This window comes from Idiotropiscis lumnitzeri, chromosome 9, assembly GCF_059441095.1.
Source record: "Idiotropiscis lumnitzeri isolate Australia: NSW breed Sydney's pygmy pipehorse chromosome 9, RoL_Ilum_1.0, whole genome shotgun sequence".
NCBI lineage: Eukaryota > Metazoa > Chordata > Actinopteri > Syngnathiformes > Syngnathidae > Idiotropiscis > Idiotropiscis lumnitzeri.
The window spans coordinates 11,910,369-11,938,244 of NC_142399.1; the positions used below are offsets into that span (position 1 = coordinate 11,910,369).

Below are 27,876 nucleotides of genomic sequence, written 5' to 3' on the forward strand. Positions count from 1 at the left end.
CGCGCAAGGATACAATGAGAGGAGACAAGAGGGAAGCAAGAGCCGGACCTTCTATTTATTCTCCCTTCCCCTCCTACTTTCAGTGTCCATAAGAGAGAAGCGAGAGAAATGTGAGCTTTCTATTACAGCGAGGGAGAGAGCGAGAAAGCGAAAGGGAGGGAGGAAGGAAGGATGGGAAGAGAAAGTGGGAGAGTTAGAAATAGGTGCACCAACACACGATGCGCAGACAGAGACACGAGATGAAGCGCAAGGGAAGGCTAAATGAAGAAAGTAGATAGATAGATAGATAGATAGACAGACAGACAGACAGACAGACTTCCTTTTATCAGCTGCAAGCGAGGGATGCATCATGAAGGTGAGCTTTTTACAGCGACAAATGACTTGAGTGAACATGCATGCTTCTTTGAAGCATGTGCCTGAAGTACACCACAGTACTGGACACCAGAAAAGTGGCCTCCAGTCCTGTAGGTGGCAGTCATGCATGTCATCTGTCCCTGGAACTAGACAGAATTATTGTGGATATACAAGTGGTTTGTCTATCATGAATTTGTTGTCATTGATTTGTGATTGTCATATCATATTCGAGGCAGGAACATTGCGTCGGGAATTCTATTCAATTTCCTCACAACTGGTTGTTGCTCATCAGATTGTGTAGGTGTAACTAATGCTGTGTTGTTCAATAATCATGTTATAGAGAATAATGTGTTGGACAATTATGTTATTCCCGATATCATGCCCTTGATACAGCCACAGTCAAAAATGAATTGATCGATTTAAAGCAAGGCGGTCTGAGAATGAAGACTTGTGGGACGCCGCAAACTGATGAGATATAGTCAATTGGGAGGGATGGAAGCGTTGACTTCCTGATTTGAATTCAAAGTGAGGACTAGTGCTGATTAAATAAGATTAAAACAATTCAAATGGGAAAGCGGTCAAGTCTTTTATGCTTTGCAAAAAATATGTGAGCGTGGTGGCACAGTGGCTGGTTAGCAGGGGTACAGGGTTCTTTCGAGCCCGGGTGCTGGTTTACATGTATGAAGTTTGAATGTTCTCCCCGTGCCTGTGTGGTTTTCCTCCGGGTACTCCGGTTTCCTCCCACATTCGAAATACATGCATGGCAGGTTGATTGGACGCTCTAAATTGCCCCGAGGTGTGAGTGTGAGCGTGAGTGGTTGTTTGTCTTTGTGTGCCTTGCGATTGGCTGGCAACCGGTTCTGGGTGTACCCCCCCTACGGCCCAAAGTCAACTGGGATCGGCTTTTTGGTAGGTCGTGTTGTGAGCGTGAGTCTTTTCCGCGTGTATGATTTTTATTTTTATTTTTTTGAGGCAGAGCTGAAAGATTTTTTTTGGGGGTGAATTTTTCAGATAGCAGTTGTGATGTGTGTGAAAGTTTTATCGTGAGTGTAAGAATATTTTACGCAATATTAGACTTGAAACAAAAAGTAATGTAATTACTTTCTACTTCAAACGGTGATGAGACATTTGTGGACAACTTTTCTTGATGCGGTTGTGTCTCCTGCTATTTCAAGCTAGCTCAAACCCACAGCGTCACTCCATGACACCAACAAGTCATGTGGGCTGAACTGGCCGTCGCAAGTGCAATGACCACTCAGCCTATGGCATCCATCTTCCAGGAGGGTCGTCATAGCGATGATGATGAGAGAGGAAGGAAAGATCCTTTTGTCATTCTGCTCACACACACACACACACCCTTGACATTAGTCAGGTGTGGACACGCACACACATTCCACACACAAATGCAGGAGTTGGCAGAGTGAAGTGAGCGGCGCCTGAAACACCTGAAACAGTGTCCATGGCAACCAGACGACTGGCTCCTGCACCATACGAAAAATACATCACAAGATATATTAAAGATCAAAGTCTACAGTAGACTTGTTTACGTAGAATTGCTCAATTGGGTGAAGGCCACAATTGTTTGGGCCAAGTTACTAGAAATATACATCATCAACACTGTGCAAAGTGGGTGGAGGGAAAAGTGGGCGGTGGGTCCATTGGTCCAGTCCATTGCCTGAGGAGGGGGTAATTAGCATGTATGAGCAGTAACGTGATCCAGCTGCCTGCTGGCATTGTTGCCAACGTCGCGGGGAAAAAATGCAAGAGTTGCGAAAACATCTGCTGCTCTCCCGAAAGATGAGAGTGAGCTCCTCTGGGAATTTGGTCTCCGATGTCGCGACAACAGCATTCACTTTGCAAGTCATCACCAGCTTGCTTTGTTGCGTCCATCCATCTTCTGAGGCACAGCGGATTGGTCGCCAGTCAATCGCAGCTGTGCTGTTCAGGTGTGACATTTCTTCAGTTTTGAAAATATATTCAAACATATTTTCAAAAAAAAATCTGGTTTGCCCTCCGAAATGTAGGCGTTATTTCCTCATTTCCATCGCAGAAACTTTTAGAGGACCTTTGTGTATTTCAACTATTGTCTAAATTTTGTTCTGCATGATTTATTGAGCGGCAACAAAGGGACCCTGCTCAGTGGATAGCGCTCTAGAAACGGTGCTCCTTTAAAGGTTGATGAGGACGAGGCCTTGCAGCATTTTATTTAAGGTCCTCACTTTATTGGTAACACATTACAAGTCAGTGCAATAAGTGACGTAATCTCAACAAATGGCTCGTTACGTTTCTCAGATGGAACAAAAATGAAATTAATCTTGCGGTCTTCCTCGGGTGACTGGGTGGGTTTACAGCGAAGCTCAAGCAGGCCTCGTTACAATTGACGCGGCTCTCATGTCATTTTAATGGCGCCTTCATTGATCTATTGATTTTGTTTGGAGAGTCTCGGCAAAATCAGCGCAGCTCTGCTGACCTTATCCAGGGGTGTCTAACTCATTCTCGTTATGGCTTCCAATAGAGGAGCTGACTCTGAAATCCATATAAATTTATATGCATGACATTGTTTTAAGAACAAATTCAATTTTTACGTTGAGACCAAATGCATGTCCGAACAGCGCCATCTTGTGGGCAAGGAACAGCGTTGAAGTGAGTCGTCAGGCAATGGCTTTGTCTTACATAAAAATGTGCTCTACTTCCATATTGGGGCATCTAACCTGCTTGGGTTTGAGTACAATATGTATTTATATTTTTATTTTTTTTTACCATTATTGCTACTAATGCAAACGGTAATTCATTCGCAGGATTAAAGTATCTAAGATGACCAGGTGGAGACAAAGCAACTCTTTGGAAAGGCCTTACCGGTTTCTGCGGATTTGTAGCCTGGTTGTTGCTGACATTCCAGCTGATCCTGTAACAACGAAGTCTGCCGCTTCACAGTCGCCCCCGCTGTCCACATCAATTTCTATTGCTGCCAAATCGACGGTACCTGTCGGGGCTGCAAATTGAAATCGTAAATTACACCGCAACAAACAAACTGCCCAGACGCGCAACAACCCACATGAAGTCAATCAGCCTCTGCACCAACAGCGTAATGTGGCCACGATGGGACCGTCCGTCTCTGACACTTTGTGTCTGTTTTAGTGGAAGGTGGAGGCATTAATAAAAGGATGAAACATGCGGTGGAGAGACGGAATGAGTCTGTTGCAAGACAGACGCCAACCAAGGAAGAAGTAACGAGGTTGCGGAAGCTTAAGAGTACTGCTCAATAGATCGCTCCTAGTCTGTCCGTCCGTAGATACATACATACACATATACATACACCATTTGTTGTTCTGGCTGAAAGTGGGGGTGGAGGGTCACCAGTTGGCATCGAAGCACGCACGTTTTCTTATTAGCCAAATGACTTTGACCAAAGTTGACCCTGAGAAGGCAGACGAGAAACCTAAGAAACATAGCGGACATGCTCCTTGCTGAGCTGGCAGTGATTTATAGTGGAAAATATTAAAAAGTCATCACACAGGTCTGGCCCAAAGCAAACGCCAAGAACTAAGTCACAAATTCCTGACTTGAATGCAGATGCCGTCACTGTGTGACGCTGACAAGACGACAGTTTGATCCTATTGGACAGAAGTGGAAAACGGGCCGCGGTCCAGACGCTTACTGAAGAACTTCATCGTCAGCTGCTTTGTAAACAACCCTCTCACCATCAGACTCCTTGGACCATTGAGCATCTTTGTAAACATACTCGAAGGCCACTTCCTCTCATAAAGCAGCCGTGAGTGTGCTTGAGGAAAGCCAGAACGCTCTTGATGCCTCTTCCGACGTGATTAGATCACATATGCTGAGGTCGACTGATGACAGATGCTTGTCCGTGCCACATTCAAATCAGAACATTTTCAATTGTAATTACATTGCAGTCTGGTTAACAGCCCAAATCGAGCAATCGAAACCTAAAAGGTAACTTCAAAGGCTTTTCACACTGCACTTAGTTTTTGGGTCGTTCACGCGCAACAACAACAGAGAAAAGAGCAAACGTGAGTTACTGCCAGCCTCTGCTCGACTTTTACTGCGACAGTCTGCTTTGGTTTGCATGCCCGTCACCCGAGTACCTGCTGAGCATTTCAACAGCCGAGTACACACCACACACGCACACGCTTAATTTCCTCAGTACCAGCAGCAGCAATGAGATTGTCAAGTGCCCCAAGCTAATCACGGATGCATTACAGAAATCACGATACCTATTCTATCAAAAGAACATCTCCCCTTCAGGAACAAATATAGTACATACACATTGAGAAAATATGAAAACGGAACGCTGCTTATATTTGTCCTGTATGTGGTTTAATATATACAGGAGAGAAAAGAAGGTTGGGGGTGAGATGCAGGCATCAGCTGAGACGGGAAACAAAGGGAAAAGAAAAACAGTGAATAAACCGTGACTCAAATGCAAAGACATGGCCATTTATTGGGAGGGGGGCTGCTTTGCCAGCACACACACATGCACACACTCACACAAATATTGTCTTTTCAGCACTTACTGTACATGCTTGACAGCATTCTGTGATGTGGTTTTCCTGTCACTCAATATGCACCTCCGGGATTTAAGTTAGTCTGCCTATGCATTGTGTGAGTGTGCACGTGGGTGTGCGTGCGAGCATGGGTGTGCGTGTGTGAGTGTGTGTGTTCTTGCGCATTATTAATCACTAAAGTTTGGCAATGTTAACAGCACGCGTGGGGTGTGTTAAACTTAGAAGACATTCACTCTCAAATGCAGTGTTTCTCAACCTTCATTGAGCCAAGGCACAAATTTCTGATTTGAAAAAAAAAACATGTATAATGTGACATCAATGTGAATCATATGATCATTTGTCTTGATTATGTTAGGCCAGCAGAGATCTTGAAGGCCCGCCACTGGTGTGTGTGTGTATATAATATATTATTTTTTTATAAAGCAGGACACCTGTATAATTATCCCCCTAATAATAAAAGCAAGTTTCTGTGCCTTTATAAAAAATGGTGGCATATGGAAAGATTTACAGTTGATAATGTGTGCAGCAGCGAAGACACGGTCTCATGGGTCGATTCGTCACTGAGCTTTATGTTCTTTACATATGAAGCAAGTGTGCGTTTGTATTGCTGTGCTACCAGGCTGAGCCATGCATTCAATCTGGAGTCTGACTAATGCAAGTCAAGGTTGGGGGGGCACGGACTGGCCTCTCTTTCATTTGTTATTGTGGGGGGAAAAAAATCAATGCTTTCTCTGTTTTTTTTTTTAGTCTCAGCAGAAGTGCATCGTGATCTTTGCCCTGCTGTGCTGCTTTGCCGTGCTGGTGGCGCTCATCTTCTCGGCCGTGGACATTTGGGGCGAGGACGAAGACGGCATCACAGAGGACAATTGTAGCCGGGACTGCAGGTAGGAGGTGGATGTGTGATTGCATGCAGACATTTTCATTCTCATATCTCAGGATAAAATAGTGGCATGTGAAAGGCGGAATGGTACATTGTTAATTGTATTTTAAAATAGGGATTCAAACAGCGTGCAGACATTTTCGCTGCTTGTTCGTTAGCATGATTGTGCAAAAACACAATCCACCAAACTTTGTCGAGACGTAGAAGAAGCAACGGTTCATAGGTGTGAATCTGAGGCGGGTAATTGTTCTAATCATTTGTTCATTAGCAGTCCGAAACTGGGAAAAAAATAAATAAATAATCATCACAAAGATTTTCATCCGGCACGGTGGACTACTAGTTAGCACGATGGCCTCACAGTGCAGAGGTCGTGGGTTCGATTCCGGCCTTCCTGTGTGGAGTTTGCATGTTCTTCCCGTGCCTGCGTGGCTTTCCCCCGGGTACTCCGCTTTCCTCCATGTTCCAAAAACATGCATGGCAGGTCGATTGAACACTCTAAATTGCCCCTAGGTATGAGTGTGAGCGCGGGTGGTTGTTCGTCTACGTGTGCCTTGCGATTGGTTGGCAACCAGTTCAGGGTGTCCCCCGCCTACTGCCCAAAGATAGCTGGGATAGGTTCCAGCACCCCCGCGACCCTTGTGAGGAGAAGCGGTACAGATAATGGATGGGCGGATGGTTTTGGTAATCATTGAAATCACGATTATTCAAACGATCATTTATTTTTTGGTACAAGACTACAAAATGTTTAAACCTAAATAACATCAAGACAAATGAAATCCCTCGAAAAATTCTAATTTTGCGAGTTCCTTTTGGACCCCCTAAAAAATTATAAAATGAGTTACTTTAAAATAAAAAAACGGCAAATGTAAACATTCAAGTACTTTTCCTTATATAACCACACAGTACAGATTGGACCAAACATTCTAGACTGGAATGACAAAACTACTTGTTGTGTGACATATTCAACAATAATACGTTGGAGAAGTTTGTGTTGGAAACCTCCTTATTGCCCTTGCATTATTACAATAATAGCTTGTATTATTTTTAAGGGTATATTGGCATTTTCTGTCATGTTTGTAAATGTAACTGTACATTGTGAAGAAAATCGCAAATTAAATCGAAATTGCAATATTTGTCCGAAAAATCGCAATACTATTTTTTCCTAAAATTGTTCAGCCCTTCTGGACGGTATTTATTAAGTATGGCTGTTGGTTTGTTTGCCAAAATTATGCATCCGATTTCCATGAAACCGCACTTAACTGGCTATCAAAAGCTAACATTTTACGATAAGTCTTGGCGAAAAATAGAGGAGCCCGATAGCCAAAAAAAACGCAAATGGTCTGATTTTGTCGCTTGACATTAAATTATTGTGTTTTTGCGTTGCTTTGTTTTGTCTTACAAATGAGTCAAGATGGAGTGTTTTCTTTCTGTCCTTCAACTTTCCGTTTTCTTTAAGGAGTGTTGAGTTCCTGAGTTGCCAGAGTTTCCACAATCTCATAATTTTTATTGGGATGCAAGGCGCGACATTGTTAACGACTCCAAAGGAGGCAAGGTGATAGATAATGTGCGTGCCTGACACGTTTTTCATGAGCCACGCAGAGCCTTACTTAAGCTGCCACAGGTAATCCATCAGTGGAAATGCGGCCTTTTTTTTGCTTTCATATATGCTAGTACAAGTTTGCCTGCTTAAGCCGACGCAGAACCTGAGATTTTTAGTTGCGGAAATCGGACGCAATATTACTGTAAAAACACTTTTTAATAATTATGTTACAAATAATTAATGATGTAACATGCTGACTGGTGTCTCTGCGTGAATTATGACCAAATTTTGTATTTTTTTTTTTTTTAAATCAAAATGTATGGCTTTACTAAAAGCAAAATGTGTTGGGACCATATATGCGAGAAATGTTCTTGATGTCTCGAAAATGTCAGATGGCAGAGGAATTAACTGTGTTTTTTTTTTAAATAGACAATTTCAAATAATGATGTATGATTTTGTGCTTTTTAGGTTATTAAGAGTATGCAAGAGATTTCAATGCAAATTCCGATGACTAAAGGACTGCACAAGAATTAGAAGGACTGGCACATTTTTGAGTTTTGACTTTATTTCCAACTAAAATGTCACTTGAGTTTAACATTTTTAAATATTTCCTGGCGATATTATGACTATTCTTGAAAAAAAAAAACTCCTTTTAATTTTGCATTATTGTCCACTTTTCTGGTCCGATACACTTCCTCTGCAGTACAACATTATCGTCTTCTGAGTGTGCATTCCGTGATACGTTGCGCCGAGTTTGGCCTTACAAGGCGGTGTGAAGCGCGTCTGGCGTAATCGCTCGGTGTCGGGCGGCTCGTAAGCAGGTTGCTATTGATCTCCAGGCTGCTGCGCAAAAGGGGTAGACGGAGGCCCAAAGTCCGTGATGCTTTTAGCACCTCATGAGCACCAGCGCCGAGTGCAGATGTTCCATTTGGCGGCTCAAACGGTCTGCCGAGTGCAACTCGGGACTTGCTGACAGCCTTTTTCAAGACAAGGAGATTAAACGCATTGATTTGGGCACCACTGTGAGTTGTCTTTAGATTACTGTCTCATGTTTACGATGCGTTAACAAAAAACTACCAAACAGTAGCACGTTAAGGTTAGTTTAGGTGGATTAAGAGCAATTCCAAGAGGCGGCTGCTCGTAATGTATCAAAATGCCAAATATATCTCTGAATGGCCCATCCTTTCGAGCTCTATGTTTTTGTTGTCCAAACCTTTTGACACTTGGCATTCACTCCCAGAATTCCTTGCTCGTCTTCACTAGATGCTGCAAATGCAGCAACAAAATATAACCAAGCCTCCTCCCTGTTTCTTAGTCGATCGGTACTAGTCGATTTTTGTAAAAAATGGTATTGCGATTTTCTGACAGATATTGCTGTTTCGATTTCATTTGTGATTTCCTTCACAATCCGCAGAGACATTTAGAAACATGACAGAAATGCATTAAAAACAATAAAAGCTATTACTGTAATAATGCAAGGACACAAAAGAGGTTTCGTGAGGGGGGGCAGTTCTTTCTCAACTTTTGAAAAACTACTTGGGGTCAAGTATAATTTGCGATTTATGTGTAATTGTGTATATGAAAATGCATTTTTTTAAACCCCAAAATGTTTTGCATTTTGTACTAATGTACATTTTCTTTGTATATAAATGACAGATTATATGTCAATAAATTCATTGTCCCCGAGCATAGCTAAATTGATTCAAATATATAATTTGGAGACCTATTATTGTGTAGATCTCAAAACTCAGTGTTCTAGGGTGCAAATATTTTTAAAGAGATAACTACTTAATATACGTTTGACATAGAACCTCTTCGTTATGTTGATGTCAGCCATTTACGTGTTCCGGTCAGAGAGCGCCTGCTAAAATGCTAATGTAGTCGTCATCTTATTTTATATCTTAATACATATTGATTGTAATACAACATTTCTGTTCATAGTTGCCGGCTCTCCGCCCTAACGCGGTTCTCGCCAGACTTCTGTTAAAAGCCTAAGCACTTATTTGGGTCTTTCCCCATTCTGTATTTCACTTTAGTGATCAGCACACTGAGTGACTCCTCGTTTGCCTCCTCGGTTAAAACGCTATTCGTTAGTGGGGTCATTTATTTGTCACCACGGAGGAGAAGATCTGCATCATGCAGCTCGTTGCTGATGCTGTGCACGGATTTACATAAAGTACGAAAAAAATGTCTGTGCTGCTGCGGCGCATGCTATCTTAGCACTTAACATTCAAGCAGCCTCGAAAGAAAAGACTTCCGGGATTATGGGCGACAGAGCGACGTGTTTTTTGTTTGTTTTGTTTTTTTAATCAGTACGACCTACTTCGTGAGCGTGGGGCACAAATCGCAACTTTGACAATCTCAAAAATTGCGATTTCTGAGATTGCGATTTCTGTCCCAAAATAATAATTCTTTCATCCCAAATTGGTACAGTGCTCATCGTTAAGGCTGAGATGAAGTCAGAGTGCTCGAAACAACATACAGTAATAATCATCCCAAGGAATAACATTCTGAGGAAGGTTCAACATCTCTGCTGCTTTTTTTTTGTGTGAATTCGGCATGTCGCCATCATGAAGCCGGTACACCGTCTGACCTTTGGCCACGTCCCAAAATCTGAGCAAGTTTGGCTTCTGCCAGGAATTTCAGCACGAGAGCTGGCCAGTGGCTGCAAATTGAAGCCACGCTAGCAAGTGAAACACGCTGAGGCCAATGTGCCCTTCAGTGAGCAAGCCTGGCGCTTGTGCTCATATACAGTCTGTTTGATTTGATAACACAGCCCTCCATAGGGGGTCTGCCAGAGTCTAATTGAATTCTAAGATCTCAACGTGTGTAAAAAAAAAATGGATCCCACTTTTTCCTTTCTTCAATCTGGATAAAATGAAGCATTCATTTGCTGAGGCTTGAGGAATGGTTTTAGTTATCAGAGTTTATTTAAACACAATTTCCAGTTAGGTTTTTTTACTTATGAATAAGATTGTGTACAATTTTCAAATAAAGGTTTGCTCATGATTATTCTGTCCAATTGTTACTTCAATTGCCTCTTGCACATTTTCCTTCATGTCGAACATTTTGTACAATAGCCAACTAAATTATCACTTGTGCTCAACAGTTTATAGAAATTTCCAACTGAATGTTCACTCCTGCTCGGACACCAAGTACAAATTTTCATGAAACATTCCTTCCTTTTTACTTTGCATTGGTGCAATTCCCAACCAAACTCCCCTACGTCTTTTAAATTTTTTTTTTAACAATTTCCAACAACATTATCTCTAGAGTTAAACATTTTCTGATTTTCAAGAAAATTCTCACTCATGCCTAATCTACAGGACCAGAGTAGAGTGGAGGTGACGCCAAAAATATCCTGATCTGATTTCCTGTTCCCTGAGCTACATGAGCGTTGAATGATTTTGATCTCTTTGCTTTTATCACGTGACTGTTATTACTACTCATCCACATTTCCCATTGTGAGCTCAGTTAGCTTCTACTGTACTGTATCATCATTTTGTTCCCCCTGCTGGGCCACAATAACAACCTGCATGTCTCTGCCCCTCGCCTCCCGCACCTCGACAACCATTTTTCTTATTTAATGGTCTGAGCACCTCTAATGTAACAACACAGAGTATCGAGTTAGTGCTGGTGTTGTTTTGCAGTTCCCGACATCAATGTAACCACATCCAGCGCTGATGCAAGCACATTCACCTTCGATTAGACTTACAGACACAGAACGATATACGATGATGCATAATAATATTTCTCGGTGGAACTTACGCGAGGATACCTTGACGCTCCTCATTAAGCCGAGCCAATTTGTCAGCTAATTGTTCCCACTGAAGACAGGACACGTGCAACATGTATCATCGCTAAGTCATTACGGTTAGGACCGAAAATTACCTTGGGTTCATTTCCATTCGCATGACGTCTTCAAGATTTCTTCCTCAGAGTTGTACTGGTGGAGAACATTCCGGAAGACGTCTCTTTCTCGAATAGCACCGCATGCCACCTTCCGCTCTCGATGGGGCTTTTCGGCCTACTGGATCGGGCCGTCCGCGTGGTGGAGATCGTTTCTCCGCTGTGGCTTCTCAACTCCTCCGAATACGAGTCCAGCTTCCAGCCAGCAGCTAGACAGGTACAAAAATCATGTCATTTTCTACTGTTTCCAGCTGAATTCTCTCTTTTTTTTTTTGTTGTCCAAATTCCAACTGAATTCCTCCTCATGCGTAACATCGTCAAGGCTTTCCAACACAATTCTTGCTTTCATGTTGTACAACTCCAAGTCCATTTCCATCGTGCATTTCCAACTGAATTGTCCTTTGTGTTCAGGGACGGCTCCAGGGTTTTTTTTTCCCCCTCCGGGGACTAAAGGGGGGCTTAACCCATAAATGGGGGAGGGGAATAATTTAGGAATACATTTTCAGAATAGAAAATTAAATGCTGAAGGGGCTCAACTGGGGCTAAACAGAACTCTGATGGGACTAGCGTCACAGTTGTCTGGTGTTTAAAATTTGATACAATCAGCAACTAAATTGTCACCTAAGGTCTCATCTCAATGTTGCTTCAGGCTTGGAAAAAGACTCTAAAAGGTCTCAGAAAAATTCAAGAAAAAACAAAATCGAATATGTTAACTGAGATGTCTCGTGACGAGAGTCGTCATCAGGGCAACATCTCGTCTCCAGGTCAGTGAGACAAGGTCGTGTTGTGACTCAATTCTCACCGCTGCTTCCAATTTGGACAATTTCCAATTGAATTCTCTCACGAGAGGAAGTTGCCGCAGCTGTTGTGTTGGTGTTTTGGCTGGATTAAATGTGCATCTCATTTGGGGTTTGGGATCTGATGAACTGTTACAAACTTGGCTTGAAAGCTTGTGACTCACACTAACACCGCAGTATATCAGATTCAGGACTAATAACATCTAAAGGCTGTTCATTAGAAGGTAATGGCTCCTCCTCTGAGGCTTCAGGATAAGAAAAGCTGATGGCCTTTTAGCTTGGAGAAACACAGCTGCATGGACGAGTGCGTTTGTGTGCGTGTACAGGATGTGTGTGTTTGTTCTCTGTATGTTTGTGAACATCAGAAACCATTTTGTCGATTAATGAGCTACATTAACTAACTGTTAAGGTTGCAAAATTCCTGAAACGTGTGCCGATTAAGCGCAGTATAGACAGTACGCGTCAACAACCTCACCAATTTGGAGTATTTTTCTCTTCATTGAAATCAACGTCAGCAAAGGCCTGATTATGGGATGGCTCCAAAGATTAATCTAAGCGATTATCCTGTGGTGTGGCGTGTGTTGGAAGTGATTTTTTTTCCTACTGGATCTGCTAGAAAACAGTCGTGAGTCGTGACCATAATGCAAAATGTTAAACCTGGTCAATATTTAAAGTGCGGTACAGGTAATTGGAAAATATTTTAGCCCGGTTTCCATTTTCTGATCAAAATGACCAAAAATCAGATTATCGGGAGGCTCTGAATTATGTTGAGCAATTATACAGTGGTGTGCGGCGCGTCAATCGGACAATCGTGACAAATCCTCGTGACGAACTCTGTGATTGAAACTGAGCGATAGTCACCCTGAAGCTTGAGATGTTGCCGGAAAATAAAAAAAAAAGGGGCAACAGCATGTGGTGACATTAACCACAATAAAAATGAGGAGAAAAGTTTGCAATCACAATGTCGTTTCTAAATAAGATTTTTTTTAAATGGCAAAATTCCTTCTTTCACAACTTCTCTCGTTTTTCCGGCAGTCTGGCTTCCCTGTGGCACCATGCTGCCACTCACAGGTCAGTCTCGGTACTATGACAAGCACTGTTGCTCTTCTTCTTTTTTTTTTTTTTTTCTTTCTTGTCTTTTAAAAATCTATTCAGGTGTTACAAATTGGTTTGCTTCCACCCTGATTGAGTCCATAACAAGAAACAAGGGCTGGCATTTTTTGGTGTGTCTGCCTCACAGGGCAGACTTCTGCTGTCTAGGCTGCAGGCATTGAAGTCCAAGAAAATCCAGCTCAAGGTCTCAAGTGGGATTGTGGACTCTGCGGAGCTCAAGATGCTCGCCGGACATGGTCAGCATTCAAGTTCTCATGGTGTCGCCATCTTGGCACATTTGTACTCACATGTTCAATAATCACCCACCGACTTGCGGTCACAAATTCACTAGAAGCAATATAATGGGGAGGAGCCGTTCTGTGAATAGCGAAAACCTAGGTTGTTAGTGGAGAGTGCCATTTCTTTTTAAGGGGAATGTTGTAAGCAATTATATAGAAGTGTTTTAGGATCATAGTTTGTGATCTCTTTAGGGTTTAAAATTTCTATATAAGCAATTTCTCTCTACTAGAGCAGTGTCAATTATTCACGTTTTTACGCAATTCAGCATATTCGCAGGTGAATTGTTGCACACTTCCTCTGACTTTCTGTGTGTTGGCAGGCGCCGAGGTGCACTACGTGAACACGACGGCGCTGACAAAAGGTCGCCTCCACTCGTCCTTTTGGGTAGTGGACAGGAGACACTTCTACATCGGCAGCGGCAGCATGGACTGGAGATCCATGGCCACAGTATGTGATACACCACTCTTCAGCGCAGACGTGCTCAAGATTTTGATCTTTATTGAGCAACTTTACTAGATTTAGAGATGATACACCGCAATCATTTTAAAGCTTTTCAATTGGCCCAAAGCGAAGATAGGGAGAAGTTATGTGTACGTGTTTTAATGGCGCGCCGGTTCCCAAAGGTAGGTGTGCTCTTTTTACTTGTTAAAAATGGTGACCCCTTTTGGAGAACCACTGCTTGAGCATGTAAATATGATCACATGGACACAAGCATGGTTTGTGTGTGATTGTGTTCACCAGAGGAAGGAGCTTGGCGTGTTGGTGTACAACTGCAGCTGTCTGGCTCTGGACCTCCACAGGGTGTTCAACGTCTACTGGGGGCTCCAGTACAAGGACTTTATCCCCTCCTTCTGGTCCAAACGCCTCTTCGCCATCTTCAACAAGGACTCGCCTCTGGATCTCACACTAAATAGCACCAAGGCCCAAGCATATGTCTCTGTAAGCGACAAATGCAGATGAAGTTGAGGATGAGACCGGATCTGAAATGAGATGGGACTGAGTATGAGATTGGAGATGACATTAAAACGGAGGGGGGGTGGAGTATGAGATGAATGGAGATTGAGGACAAAACTGATGATGGAATTGGAGATGAGACAGAATGAAGGCTAAAATAAGATTTGATTGCATGGAGGATAGGTTGTCCCAGCCAATTGCTTGGAAGATGAGATGTGATTGGGAAGATGGAGGACGGGGGTGGGATGGATGAGACGGTCTGAAAAATGGCATGAGTTGAGATGAAGGATGGGATGAGATAAGGACGTATTAGAGAATGCGATGAGATGAAATGGAGGACGAAAAGGCGGAAGAGGGATAGAGAAGATTGAGAAAGGGATGAAGGATGAGAAGAAATTAAATGGAGGGTGAGATGAGATTTGACAGGATGAGATAGAGGATGGGATGAAGGTTGGGATGGAGAATGAGATGTTATGAGCTGGAAGATGGGGGGGAGGGTGAGATCAAATGAAGCGCAGCAAGGAGGTTGACATTAGATGAGATGAAGGATGGGGTGAAAGGACGCTGAGATGAGATGGAGGATGTGACTAGATGCCTTTCCACTGGGAGCAGAGTTTTATTGACAGCTCTGATGACAACCGCCGAGCATCACTGGCTACCTGGAGGGAAGCGATGATGTCATCATTCCCAATTAGCACACATTCATTTAGGTGCTGACTTGTACTCACTTTAGTAGCATGAGTTGACGCGTTTGTTCTGCCCGCAGACCTCCCCAGACGTTTTCATCCCCAAAGACCGAAGCAGTGACCTGGAAGCCATTTTGTGGGTCATAAAGGATGCCAGTCACTTTGTGTTCATCTCCATCACAGACTACTTGCCACTTCTCAACACCAGCGCTTACAGGTACGCACAGTCCCGTTGGCTGCTCCTTGCTTGTCTTTGTCATTTGACTAGAAATCAGTTGGCACCCCCTGATCCGCAAAGAGCTTATACCAGTGTCTATGGCCCAAGGTACTGGTCCCGTATTGACGGTTTTCTCCGGGAGGCTCTGATCCTGAGGAGGGTACGCGTACGCTTGCTAATAAGTTGCTGGGAAAACACTCATCCGCTGACGTTCAACTTTGTGTGGTCCCTGAGGAGTCTGTGCATGGAGCAAGCCAACTGCTCACTTGAGGCTGTGAGTTAAAACTCTCTAGAACAGTAACGAAAGAACATTATAACGTGTGTGTGCGTGTGTACAAGCAGAAGTTCTTCAACCCCAGAGTGCAGAGGGATGGCAGTCTCGGAGGTATAAACCACAACAGGTTCATGGTAACAGACAGAGCCATATATTTAGGTACGTTTCTTCTTGTCCGCGGGAAAACTATTTCAAATAGCAGGACCACAATTGGTGAGCCGCGATCAGCGGGGATGCCTGTACGGCAAACGAGCCCTGACTCTACCCTCATTTTTCTCCGGCAGGTAATCTGGACTGGGTGGGGAACGAGTTCACCTACAACGCGGGTGTAGGGCTGGTGATTAGTCAGCCCGACGGCATCGAGGAGGAGAAAAACTCCACCGTTGTGGATCAGCTCCGGGCGGTCTTTGAGAGGGACTGGTTTTCAAGCTACACCCGCTCCCTACAGGCCAACAAGATGCCCGTCTGCAGCAAGCAGCAGATGAACAGGGCAGGACCGGCCAAAGACAGACAGCTGAATGGCGGGCCGGCGTCGGTCAGGACGGGTCACCGCGATACCATTTCAGCACCCATGGCAAACAATCCCAAAGATGACGGACCACGCGGCATAGCAAAGCACAACGATCCAGTCCAGAGCGAGACGAACAGACTTCGTCTTGAACATTTCGAGGCACAAATCAAAAGGACTGCATGGGACCACCCAAAGGAAGGCAATAATCGGTCACCTCAGAGCAGGCAGATCTCGACTGGATCCATTTAAACGACGATCCATGTGGGAAAGTCCATTGTCTTTTGTACTCACTGGCCCTTTTGTAGCATTTTTCTATAACACTTTTGGGGTAAGAGTAGCTATGGCGAGACACCTGGATGAACTCAGTAGGTAACCTCAGTGCTCCTCCCGTGCTACTTGGTCTGATCAGGTGAGCTCGGCTGGATTTACACTGAAAAGATCAAGAGACCAGCACTGTGGACTTCGCACGTCTCCCTCACAGTTCTGAGAAGTGAGGTTGGAGTCTCAGCTCCAGCCTCCCTATGTGGAGTTGCATCTTCTTCCCGTTCTTGGTTTGGGCTGGCGACTGCGCCAAAAACAGGATGACTCGGAATCAGGGGTGTCAAACTTTTTTTCACCCTGGGTTGTCTTTGCCCCAGTGGGCCAGTCAGAACGGCCAAACCACATACGGCACAATAATCCCTTGCCAACATGAGGTGCACTATTCGCAAATTCACCAAAAGGGATTATTTTCAAAAACAATTGAACCCTTATTTACAATGTCATGCATACTTTTGTACCTTTTCGGTAAGATGTTACAGGATGGCATCAAAGCCCAGTTAATGGAAAAGTAGTAAATCAGCAAGGAAATGACACATAGCAACTGTTTAAACTCTTCGTATGTCGGCCAAAATAATGTGTTGAGATGAATTTGATGAGCTCTAAGTTGTTAAAGTAAAAGGGGGGGGGAATGTATAATATGTGAATCTGCAATTACTGAACCCCAAATATGCATGGGATTATAGTATTCTTATTTTCAAGGCAAGTATGGGAAATTTGTTACATCCCTGTTGTCACTGCACAGTGATGACGTGAAATTTGGTTCACGTGTGGTTTCACTTGTTCCAAACAAAGCCTTATTGGGTATGTGTCTCTACAAACGTAGATGGAAAAAAGAAATTGGATATAGGCTTTCAATCTGACATGCAGTGTGATACTGCAATGATGTGACTTTTCCCATCAAGATGATCAAAGCTGAGCAATGATGTCATGGCATTACCTCAAAGGATTTAGGTTTCATGGGCAACTAATCTACATGGTATCTGCGGATTGCGGCGATACGATGTGACGTTATTTCTAGGGCTGCCAAGAGTAGTCGACTAATCACGACGACGTTGACGATTAATTTGTGTTATCGACGAGTCATTGTTTTTCTCTTGAAATAGCCTCATCTTGCCGCCGGCTGTATGCCAGTCCAGGGTGCACATGCACAGTCGTTGTCATCCGTGGAAGCATTGTGGATAATGAGGCGGGGTGTATTGGCCACAGAGTCCTAAAGTTATGGCAAACATCACATAACAATAAAACACACTTGTTGCAATAGATTATGTTACAGTGCTAACAAAAACAAAAAAAAATGTGTTCCACGATGGCCTCACAGTGTAGAGGTCGTGGGATCAATCCCGGCTCCGGCCTTTCTGTGTGGAGTTTACTACATGTTCTCCCTGTGCCTGCGTGGGTTTTCTCCGGGTAGTCCGGTTTCCTCCCACATTCTAAATACATGCATGGCAGGTTGATTGGACACTCGAAATTGCCCGTAGGTGTGAGTGTGAGCGCGGATGGTTGTTCGTCTACGTGTGCCCTGCGATTGGCTGGCAACCAGTTCAGGGTGTCCCCCGCCTACTTCCCGAAGATAGCTGGGATAGGCTCCAGCAACCCCAGCGACCCTAGTGAGGAGAAGCGGTACAGATAATGGATGGCTGGATGGTTCCCCAAAAGCAATCTGGAGACTTATTGAGCAAATTTTCAATGGGCAGTTGAATACAAATCAATATAAATCAATGAATCACCATGACGTGACGCTCCGTTAATGCTCGTCCCACAGTACGTTAGGAAAAAAAAGCAGACAATTCATTTTCTTGTCTGAGCCATTTTGAAAACTTGCTTTAACATATTTTTAAAGGACATGCAACATTTTGAAGACATCTGCAATGCGGCAAGCCCATTCTGTAAATCCTCAGTTGTCCTATCCATTATGTTTGCCATACATAAAATATATATAATCACCATAAAGTCACTCTAGTGGTGCCTTGATTAACGAGTTTGATTCATTTTATTTTTAGCCACGGCGACTACATAGATTTTGAAGACAAAAGTCACACACACTCTTAATACTATATTTGTGTGTTGTGCCTTTAAAAGGCGCAGCCTAGAGAGTGACTTGAAGATCTCTCTCGCACTCACTCACTCTCTCTCTCTGTTTCTCTCTCTCTCTCTCACTCTCACTCACGAACCTGAGTCAAGGTCCCACTTTTGACGTTTAACAGGCTTTTTCAGAAATGAGACTAGCGTGACCTAGTGGCCACTATGATAAATTCAGAATGTCATTCTCTTCAAACGTGGAGGCAACCGACATTAAGATGATTGTATAAATGCATGGTTACCACAAAAAAAGAAAAAAAAAAGCATACCAAGTGAACGCAATTTCAAGTGTTGTATTGTTTTTCCATATCCATAATCTTGATTTCTGATGATGAAGTCATTTTATCAGTAATAAATCACGTCAATCAATTGTAATATTCGCATGCCTTGTACTCTTGACAGCTGGTCTGTTTTAAAGTCACTTCAGATAAACACTGATGCAAAATAAAGAAATAGAAATAGAAATAGATCATTAAACCTTGAAGGGAAAATGTGTGGTTTTGGCTGTGCTTTGCAGTTTTTCAATTCCAGATATGACTTTTTAACTTTCAAACGTCGCCTACCTTTACTCTGTTGAAATGTTTTTTCAGCATGACTCCTGCTGCCTCGCATGCCCTGCCTTCACTTGTGCACTGTACATATGATCCTTTCAAGTCACAACAGTGTAGACCTTTATAGCATAAGAGGAATGCCTATTTATTTTAATACCTTTGTTAAAGCAAACATACACTGGATTATAGTCGATTGAGTGCCGCATTTGTACGGATAATAAAAAATACATATACTCTTTGTTGTGATGTCCTGTTTGTATATGCTGTGTGCATTGCAAAATTCTGTAAATTTTTCACTCATTATACATGCATTGTTCGGGCAAAAATAACAACAACAAAAGAGACAGTTCCTTTGCAAGAAAAAAAGATGAGTGATGACGGGGCAAAAAAAAAAAAAAATCGAATGGACAACCATTATTGATTATGGTGCTTAGTCCAGAAGATGCAGATTGAACCTACCTGGCTATATCAACAAACTAGATTATAGGAACTGTTTGCATTTGATCGATTCACATTTGATTGGGGTTAAATCCTTCCTGATCGGCCTTTGTGGTTTCTGAAGTCAGGTCGCTTGTGTTTTTTTTTTATGTTAGCATAAGCTCTGTTAAGCTTCTGGTCAATTCTCATTTGAAGTAGTACCCGACTACATGGAACAATGTCAAAACTTTATTGATTTGCCTAAGTGCTTCTTATGCTCAGGTTGCTGTCTTGCTATACACTATATTTACACAACAATTAGTCAGCATTTCAACAATATTTGCTGGAAATACTGCCCGACTGCAAGGTTTGATGAAAAACAAGAGATGTATGAAATACGCCATTTGTTACCTCTCAAAGAGAATCACCAGTTCACTGTGATCAGTATGTGGGAACATGTCCACAGGCACAGCCAGACTGGGAGAAAAAGCGTCCCCGGTGAGTTTCCTCTTTGAGTCGGGTGCGCAACAAAGCTCCCTGAAGTTCCTCATGGCCTCCCCGTCCGGCTTGCAGGACACGTAGACCAGGCGGCGGATGGCGGGCTGGTTGCGTAATGCCCGGATCACTCTGTGATGGAGACCGGCGCGGGCAGGGTTAACGACGACCGTGAGGCGACCTACGTCATGCGTCAACTGCGACACGAGGCCAGGGAGGACAACCTCTGCCTTTCCGGCAATGAACTCGCACTTGTCAAGCTTATTGAAGGCTGCGTTGTGTCTGGCGTCTTCCACCGCACGCTCCATGAGCTCCACTCCAATGAGTCGCCGTACTCTGGGAGACGCCGTAATGCCCATGGCGCCTGCCCCACAACACACGTCAAGGAGAGTTCCTGATCTGTCCTCAGAATTGGGGATGCACAAGTCCCGTACCGTACTGTACAACACCTGTGCTGCGGTATGGTTCACCTGGAAGAATGTGTCCGGGGAGATGAGGAAGCTAAAGCCCAGCATCTGTCAATGATAGTCAAGAACAGATGTGTGTGGTAGCTGTGACTGGCCAACCCAGAGGTGCCCAATCCAGCCCACAGGATAAAACACATCAGCTGCAATTTTGTCAAGAAAATCAACTGTTGTTGCTAATTTTGTCCGCTGGAGGGCACACTAATGACCACTTTCCACTTAAATGACAACGTGACATTATCTGCTAATCAAAATTTGAGTGATACTTAAAAGGCTAAATACGGAGCCCCTCTGGTGCCAGGGTATGAGTTTACTGTAGCTAAAAGATATCAAGTCTATCATGTTCGAGGGGGAAAATAAGATGACTTCATTTCAAATGCTGCTGTGCCACCGTGCCACCTTTCCACCCGCAAATAATAGATTTTCTGGAAATCCCTAATGGAAAAATATATTCTAAGCGACTTAATATAGCAAAATAACAGGCAACTCTAATATTGTGGAATAAGAATTAAACAGACAAATCCAATTTTTAGCCGTCTCAAGGGGCCGCCATTTTGGGTTATATCGCCCACCCCAAAAAATAAATAAAATGTTAGACTCCCCTGCGTGTATGCTGCGGTAAGTGGCATAACCATGTGTTCATGACATGATGGTTTGACCTAAAAAAATGCTAGTTATTGCAGTATTTACAGGTAAGCTGTTTTGAATGTTTTCTGGTTTTGGTCTTGAGATGTCATAATGATTTATGTTTGTATAGCGCTGTTTCCAGCAGTGGTAATTTTTTTAAAAGCTTCACAAATAAAGTTCACAACATAGATGCCTGAAGAGAAGTTAACCACAGTGTTCTGCAAAACAAACTACTACCCTTGTTACGTTGGAGTTTTAAAGTGCTATACTGTCACCTTGTGGTGATTTGTAATAACTGCTGGCATGAGTGAGTGTTGCCTATCCGTCAAAAACTGCGCATCAACCTCTAAATTCTAATAACTTTTAAAATTCAGCTATGAAGGTTCCACTGTAGTATATGACTTATTTGAATTATTTTAATTCATAATAATCATCATAATATTTCAATTCAATGAATGTTTTCCCAGTAACTTCACTCATAAATAAAGTTGTATTGTATTGCATTGTATTGTATTACCATGGTTACATATTGCATACCTCTATGGCCTAAATTTAATGATACATTTAACAATTACTGCTTTTTTTTTTGGCATGATTACATGCAAAGTCATCTCTGTTTTAAAGTTTTGAAATATTGAAAGACTGAGTATTGGAAAACATTGAAATGATTTGCCTGTAATCCATATCTGTTTTGTTATTGTTGTAAGTGTTAGTCAATTCAATCAAGTCCAACAAACTACATATTTTCTGCACTTGTGTTCATTACCTGCTCATAAATGTGTGTCTGACCATACAGGAGCTGGTAGGGCGAGTTCTCATGTGTACAACGGGTCATGGTGCTCTCCTGGAAGTAAAGTGAGTCCAGCTCACAAGCTGACCTTGCGAAGAACTCTGCCAAGTCTTCCTTGTGGGTCGCCACCTCCTCCCGGGCGAGATCCTGCGGGTGGAAATATACGACAGCCATGGTGTGGCCTGTTGCGTTGGTCCGCACCGTGACCTCTCTCCAGTGACCTCCCCGGTGGAAGAGGAGGCATGGCTCCAGGGAAGAGCGGCGGATGAATTCCTGGTAGGATCTGGCCACCTGTTTGTGCTTCTCCGGGATGTTGGGAAGGTGGTCTCCATTGATGCACACAATGTTACCATCCTTGCCTTTGCCCACGTAAAACCCAACTGTCTTGGGGTTCCCGTCCACTCCTCTGTTGACGGAGAACGTTGACTTGTTTCGGTAACCGTCCCTAACTGGGGACGGTAAAATAGGCAGGACAGGGAATGTGATCTTTACTCCACTACAAAGATGCTGCATTATCTTCTCCAGGTGTTTTTGCTTGACTTCAAGTTGTTCATCATAAGAGAGCCTCCACAGCGGGGTGACCACTGAGGACAGCCTGTCCTCCCAGGACAGATCACCAGCCCAGGTGGTCCTTTTGTGGCGTTTCCTCGTTGCCTGAACAGCATCTTTTGGGTCTTTCGATGAAAAAGACAGACAGGACTCCCTCCTAGGACGTGCAAGAACCCTTCTAAAAGGCATTAATGGCCTACAGTAAGTCATCTTGGCTTTCAAAGATGCCACGGAGGCTAAAAATGCTAGCTGGGGTTACGCTATTAACGCCTTTTTAATAATTGTCTCTCCTTCCACTTTCTATTTCTTCGGCTGCACACACCTTTAAGGTGCCACTTGTAAAGAGCTCTCATGAGGAGTCAAGAGGCAAATGGCGGAAACCGGCAGTGGTCCCACGGTTGTGACGTTGCGACTAATTTAGCGTTGCCTTTACTGACGTCGTCACTCTGCGTCCAGAGTTGGGTCAAGTAAATAGTTCCGCCGTGTCGCAATGGATTCAAACAAGGACGAAGCGGAGCGTTGCATCAAAATCGCACTGAATGCAATCAGTAACAACCAGTCGGACAAAGCCAGGAAGTTTCTGGAAAAGGCCCAGCGCTTGTTTCCGACGGACCAAGCCCAATGTAAGTCGAATAAACCGGGTCCTGCTGACGGCGGACTGCCGCTTACCACTTACATTGCTAACCGTTAGCATGTTTTGATTGAGGCAAATTGGAATTGTAAGGTTCGTGTGGCATCCGTCCTTTTCTCCCCGAACAGGCTTACTGGACACAATAGCGCAGAATGACAAGCCTCCGGACCAGAATGGCAGACCTGCTAACGGAGAAAGACCCTCCATGAAGCACCGTCATCACAGAGAGGACGCAGAAACGTCCGCGCAGGGCCCCGCAGATTCGACAAAACCTTACACCGCCGAGCAGATGGAGGCGGTCAGGAAGTCAGTGTGCTTGCTTTGCTTTTGGCGTTGTCACTTCTCGGCTCATGTGTACGAGTTACAGCCAATAAATATGCTAATACAAAGACATCAATGCTCCGCTCAAATGAACACTAGAAGAACCAGGTTGCGTCATCCGGAGACATACCGTAATATTTAGATTTAGATTTCTTTATTTTTTTGGGAGCGGCCAGAATGTTAGTCGAAGCATAATGCGAAACCGGTTTTCCACTTCTTAAATTGTAATACTATTTGTCAATGAATATGCCTCAAGTAAACATGGATATTTGTCCCGCCAGAATTGTATTCAGTGTAAACAATCACGTTCTTTTAACTAGGAAAATTTAAGTCGCTCATTTTTTAAAGATTTTTTTGGGCAATTTAAAATTGTTCCCAGATGTTTTAATAACATGTCAGTGGTTTATATCAAAACACCATGACATCCAAGAATTATAGTACATTATATAGTCATTTTATTTTTATTTTTTTTATTATAAAACATAAAATCGACTTCAGTGTGTTTTTTGTGGGGCAGTTTTGAATGCTTAATGCCTTCATTTATGAGCCTACCATCAGAACTTAAGCAGAGAGGGCTTGATGACGCTTTGGTGTTTGTTTGTGTTTTATTTTTGTTTGTTTTTTTACTCCTGTATTACGTGACCAAGATGAGCCATTTGACATGTACAGAGGACAAGCGGATGCTCCTAGTTTTCAAAATTATTTCAAACTCGAATCGTCATTCCTCTTTCAAGTGGCACATCTCGACAGATAATTGCAGTAAAAATATTTTTAAGGGAGGCGTCAATTACTCCTGTAAGGGCTCGCCTCCATGCAAATATTCTGCGTCCCCCAAATCTGATCATCATATTTGTTTTATCCATGTAGGATTAAGGGCTGTAAAGATTACTATCAAATCTTGGGGGTAGAAAAGACTGCCTCTGAAGAAGATCTCAAAAAAGCATACCGGAAGCTGGCTCTGAAGTTCCACCCTGATAAAAACCACGCGCCCGGAGCCACTGATGCATTTAAAGGTACACCAAGGGCAATCCAGACCAGTGCAATACCACAAGTATGTTGCGTTCATTGACCTCGCTGATGATGCTTATCTGCCTGCCTGCATCATTCAGCCATTGGTAACGCCTATGCCGTGTTGAGTAACGTTGAGAAGCGGCGGCAGTACGACCAGTACGGGGAGGAGAGGACGTACCCTAGCAGACAGCGGCAGCACCGTGACTTTGAAGCTGATATTTCTCCTGAGGACCTCTTCAACATGTTCTTTGGTGGAGGCTTCCCATCCAGTCAGTAAATTGTAGCTCAAAGTACAGCTGTCAACTGTCAGCGTTCCTCTCTTTAATGCCATTCGCCCGTTACTTTTAGGTAATGTACATGTTTACAGAAACGGAAGAATGCACTTTGCGCACCACACCAGGCAAGAAAGACGAGAGCAACAACGAGACGTAAGTCGGCATAATTTGTATTTCAATAAATTCGTATATGGCTTGACTTGCATCTCAAGGTGCCTATGTAGCTTGTCAATGCCCCAGTACGTCTGTATTTTTCCACTGCTATGTTTCCTGCAATCTAATGGTTTTGTTTGTCTCTTTATGAGCAGGGAGGTCTGGCTCTGTTTGTCCAGTTGATGCCCATCCTAATCCTCATCCTGGTGTCTGCGCTCAGCCAGCTGATGGTCACGCAGCCTCCCTACAGCCTTAGCTACCGCCCGTGAGTGGATCTTGGCCTCCGGCCCGGCCGGCTGCCATTTTAATTGTCGCCCAAGTCATAACCGCGCCGTGTCGTTCGTCCCGCCAGGTCGGCGGGTTACATTCACAAAAGGCATACGTCCCACCTGAAGGTGCCTTTCTTTGTTGGTGAGCGCTTTAACGACGACTTCAGCGGAGCCAACCTGAAGAATGTGGAGAGGACAGTTGAGGAGGACTACATCTCCAATCTCAGGAACAACTGCTGGAAGGAGAAGCAGCAGAGTGGGTGCACTTGTCCTGCAACACTTGCACTGCAAGAATTGCATCTCACACTTGCTCTGCGCTTTCAGAGGAAGGCCTAATGTACCGCGCTCGCTATTTCGGGGACTCTGAGTTGTACCAGAGGGCGCAGAGGATGGGGACTCCCAGCTGCAACCGGTTATCCGAGATTCAGGTCATACTGGACGGTTAGAAGCTGTTTGGACTATTCCGGGTATGTTAACATTGACCTCAATTTCTTTGTTGCTAATTTCGCCGGGCAACTTTTTTCATTTTAAAATCAAATCTGCATTTATGAATTATAAAGACCATTAGGCAAGGAAACACTACATCATATTTGAGTTGTGCATATTTTGTTGTTGTCCTTGCAGTATTTTGCTTTTCTTTTCTCCACTTGTTTTCTTTCAGAAAGGTTGGCACTTTTTTGTTTTCTCTGCATAATATGTGTGCTTGAGATTTTGAATAGCCACTCAGCAAAACAAAACATACACATGCTGCCAAGACTCTCTGTAATTTTCAGTACAAACCCAGGTAAAACGTAGCTCCTCTGCAACCGAAGATCTTTGAACAATCAAAACGTATCACTTCAATTTACTTTCGAGACACCAATTACTACTTTTCTTTTAGCCAAGGCTTTGGTGCAATGTTGTAGCATCATAGGGTGTTCCAGAAAGGACACAAAAATTCCCCTTCCTGAACCTGATGTGCTTCGTTCAGCAAAGAGCTAACACTTCTCCAAGTGTGAGGCAGACTTTTTACTTGGAGCTGTTTCACTGTCAAACGTTAATTCTACATATTTCGTAAAACAAAGACAACTCTCTGCCATTATCATTAGCCTCGCAAAAGTCCGATAATTTAATGCAAACATACAAAGGGAAAGGTTCGTCATCATTTGAAACCAACTTTATATCACGCCCAACTTTACTCGAAAGCATATCCTCTTTGCTGTGTGGAAACAATTAGAACTGCTCAAGTTTAGCTTAGCTTATGATTGTCAACTTCCTCTTGACATAATCGATTAACTCTGTGTCAGGCTACTGCTCCCGTCAAGCTAAAGCATGCACATCAGCAGGGGTGGCACACTATGCGTAACACGGTAACCCTTCGTCTGTCACCAGGGTTACATTCCAGACTAACTGCAATAGACAAAATGCGTCATGTAAAACCAATATTGATGGTATTATTTATTTATAATTTTTAAAATATTCATCACTAACAAACAGTACAGTATGCATGTGAGGCACATGTCTTAAAGTTTAATACAAAACTGAATGCGGGGTAAAACATGTTTATAAATAAAAATAGTCAGGGGGAGTTTTCTGCGTTCATGATCAGGATGTGTATTATATAGTTAGATAAGAAATGTATTTTAAAATACATTTAATGAAAATAACCCAATTCCGTTAAAAGATATTTAAAGAAAATTACATTTAAACAAAAAAAAAAAATCTAATTAGAATAAAATAAGTGTTTGGTACACCCATATAATGGTAAATCTTTTCACGTTTTTACTGCCACATATCTTCTCTTTTAGGTTCTTTTGGTACTTGAATCGTTTTGGAGAACTGCTTCAGGAGCCTCATCCCCCTCCCCACATATTGGAGCGCATCTGTGCAGCAAACCCAAGAGAATCAAACCAGGCCTTAAGCACCGTGGGCAAGAGACCTCATCCGGGAACCACTCCGCAGCTTCCTGTCGACCGGCTTCCCATACAACAAGCAGGAGGCTTTGGCTGACCTTTTCGTTTCCTCTCTCGGCCGTCTTCGGGATGGCGAGGGTCCGCAGGTCATCCGTTTTGAATAGTAAAAGAAGCTGCTAAGATTTTGATTTTCTCACACCTAATCCTTTTTTTTTTTTTTTTGGTCTTCTCATAGACACGTTTGAGCCACTCATTTGTTTTGCTTTTGTTTGTTGTTTTTTTTGTTATTTCTAGTGTAAATATTGACTTGACTTTTTAACAGTGCTGAATTTATCAAGGGTAATATCACATTTATTAATAATGTCATTAAGTGACTTTGCTCGTAGCCCGTCAGATCAAGATCATTGAAAAAAATTATTGCACAAGTAAACATTATTTATTAAATTAACAAGTGAAGAGTTGTATAAGGATTTCCTTTTGAAATAAATTTTGTCTGAAATCACTGTTTCATGCTTGGTCAGTTACAAAGTTGATTCAAGAAAAAGTAACATTATATATAATACACATGTAAAATACGCATATATATATATATATATATATACATACAAATATATCTATATACTGAAACTTGGTATGAATTAACGGTAAATATTTTACATAATTTCCCATGCCTCCATTTTATTTTTACTTCATCTACAAATGACCTGGCCCCTTATTCCTTAATAAAACTCAAATCTGAATCTTTACCCTAACTTTGCTCTAATCAGTGAACTTTTTTCAAGGCAAAGAAATTGAATGTTCCACAATCGCCAAGCCATTCGGCGCCATTAGAACAGTCACCACACAAGACAAGTTATTGAAAATAATTTATTTTTCTTGAGTACAAAAACATAAAAATGCATTTTGGTTTAAAAAAAGAAAAACAGGTGAGAAGCTGCCGCAGATGACTTTTTTTTTGCCAAGCTGGGATTGTGCATTGTGCGTGGTTCTA

At 43.0% G+C, this 27,876-nt stretch overlaps 3 protein-coding genes across 10 annotated transcripts; 2 read left to right on the forward strand and 1 right to left on the reverse strand.

Annotated features, from left to right (window-relative positions):
* Nucleotides 1–16,604, forward strand: LOC148330253 (inactive phospholipase D5-like). Of its 5 annotated transcripts, none has more exons than XM_088304169.1 (11): nt 4–355; nt 5,628–5,764; nt 11,240–11,426; nt 13,042–13,077; nt 13,247–13,355; nt 13,718–13,845; nt 14,140–14,337; nt 15,119–15,255; nt 15,364–15,529; nt 15,598–15,688; nt 15,814–16,604. In XM_088304169.1, exons 1-11 carry the CDS (start codon nt 350–352, stop codon nt 16,287–16,289), a joined length of 1,671 nt encoding a protein of 556 aa, XP_088160295.1. In that variant the 5' UTR covers nt 4–349; the 3' UTR covers nt 16,290–16,604. The 5 variants fall into 5 exon arrangements, with proteins under 5 accessions (XP_088160294.1, XP_088160295.1, XP_088160296.1 ...); XM_088304173.1 differs by lacking the exon at nt 4–355 and adding an exon at nt 4,246–4,308 and having other exon boundaries at nt 11,227–11,426; XM_088304171.1 differs by lacking the exon at nt 4–355 and adding an exon at nt 4,247–4,308.
* trmt2b (tRNA methyltransferase 2B) lies at nt 10,868–23,251 on the reverse strand. Of its 4 annotated transcripts, none has more exons than XR_015845010.1 (4): nt 21,761–23,251; nt 19,820–20,418; nt 14,137–14,378; nt 10,868–11,418 (listed from the first exon to the last, which is right to left on the reverse strand). XR_015845010.1 is itself a non-coding variant. In XM_088304175.1 (4 exons), exons 1-3 carry the CDS (start codon nt 22,541–22,543, stop codon nt 15,082–15,084), a joined length of 1,461 nt encoding a protein of 486 aa, XP_088160301.1. In that variant the 5' UTR covers nt 22,544–23,251; the 3' UTR covers nt 14,454–15,011; nt 15,081. The 4 variants fall into 4 exon arrangements, 3 of the variants coding, with proteins under 3 accessions (XP_088160300.1, XP_088160301.1, XP_088160302.1); XM_088304175.1 differs by lacking the exons at nt 10,868–11,418; nt 14,137–14,378 and adding exons at nt 14,454–15,011; nt 15,081–15,160; XM_088304174.1 differs by lacking the exon at nt 10,868–11,418 and having other exon boundaries at nt 14,061–14,378.
* On the forward strand, nt 22,727–27,384 carry dnajb12a (DnaJ heat shock protein family (Hsp40) member B12a). Its single transcript, XM_088304177.1, has 9 exons — nt 22,727–22,956; nt 23,093–23,270; nt 24,153–24,298; nt 24,395–24,565; nt 24,645–24,724; nt 24,880–24,989; nt 25,077–25,249; nt 25,318–25,460; nt 26,781–27,384. Exons 1-8 carry the CDS (start codon nt 22,824–22,826, stop codon nt 25,437–25,439), a joined length of 1,113 nt encoding a protein of 370 aa, XP_088160303.1. The 5' UTR covers nt 22,727–22,823; the 3' UTR covers nt 25,440–25,460; nt 26,781–27,384.
* Nucleotides 27,385–27,876: the final 492 nt, after the last annotated feature.

Coding starts and splice junctions, on each gene's coding strand:
- LOC148330253 (XM_088304168.1), top strand. Junction 13,356..13,717: donor CAAGATGCTCGCCGGACATG/GTCAGCATTCAA, acceptor GTGTGTTGGCAG/GCGCCGAGGTGCACTACGTG. Junction 14,338..15,118: donor AGGCCCAAGCATATGTCTCT/GTAAGCGACAAA, acceptor TTCTGCCCGCAG/ACCTCCCCAGACGTTTTCAT.
- trmt2b (XM_088304174.1), bottom strand. CDS start 22,543: ATGACTTACTGTAGGCCATTAATGCCTTTTAGAAGGGTTCTTGCACGT. Junction 20,419..21,760: donor AGACACACATTTATGAGCAG/GTAATGAACACA, acceptor TATCATTGACAG/ATGCTGGGCTTTAGCTTCCT. Junction 14,379..19,819: donor CTGGTGATTCTCTTTGAGAG/GTAACAAATGGC, acceptor ATCTCATTTCAG/ATCCGGTCTCATCCTCAACT.
- dnajb12a (XM_088304177.1), top strand. CDS start 22,824: ATGGATTCAAACAAGGACGAAGCGGAGCGTTGCATCAAAATCGCACTG. Junction 22,957..23,092: donor TCCGACGGACCAAGCCCAAT/GTAAGTCGAATA, acceptor CTCCCCGAACAG/GCTTACTGGACACAATAGCG. Junction 23,271..24,152: donor CAGATGGAGGCGGTCAGGAA/GTCAGTGTGCTT, acceptor TTATCCATGTAG/GATTAAGGGCTGTAAAGATT.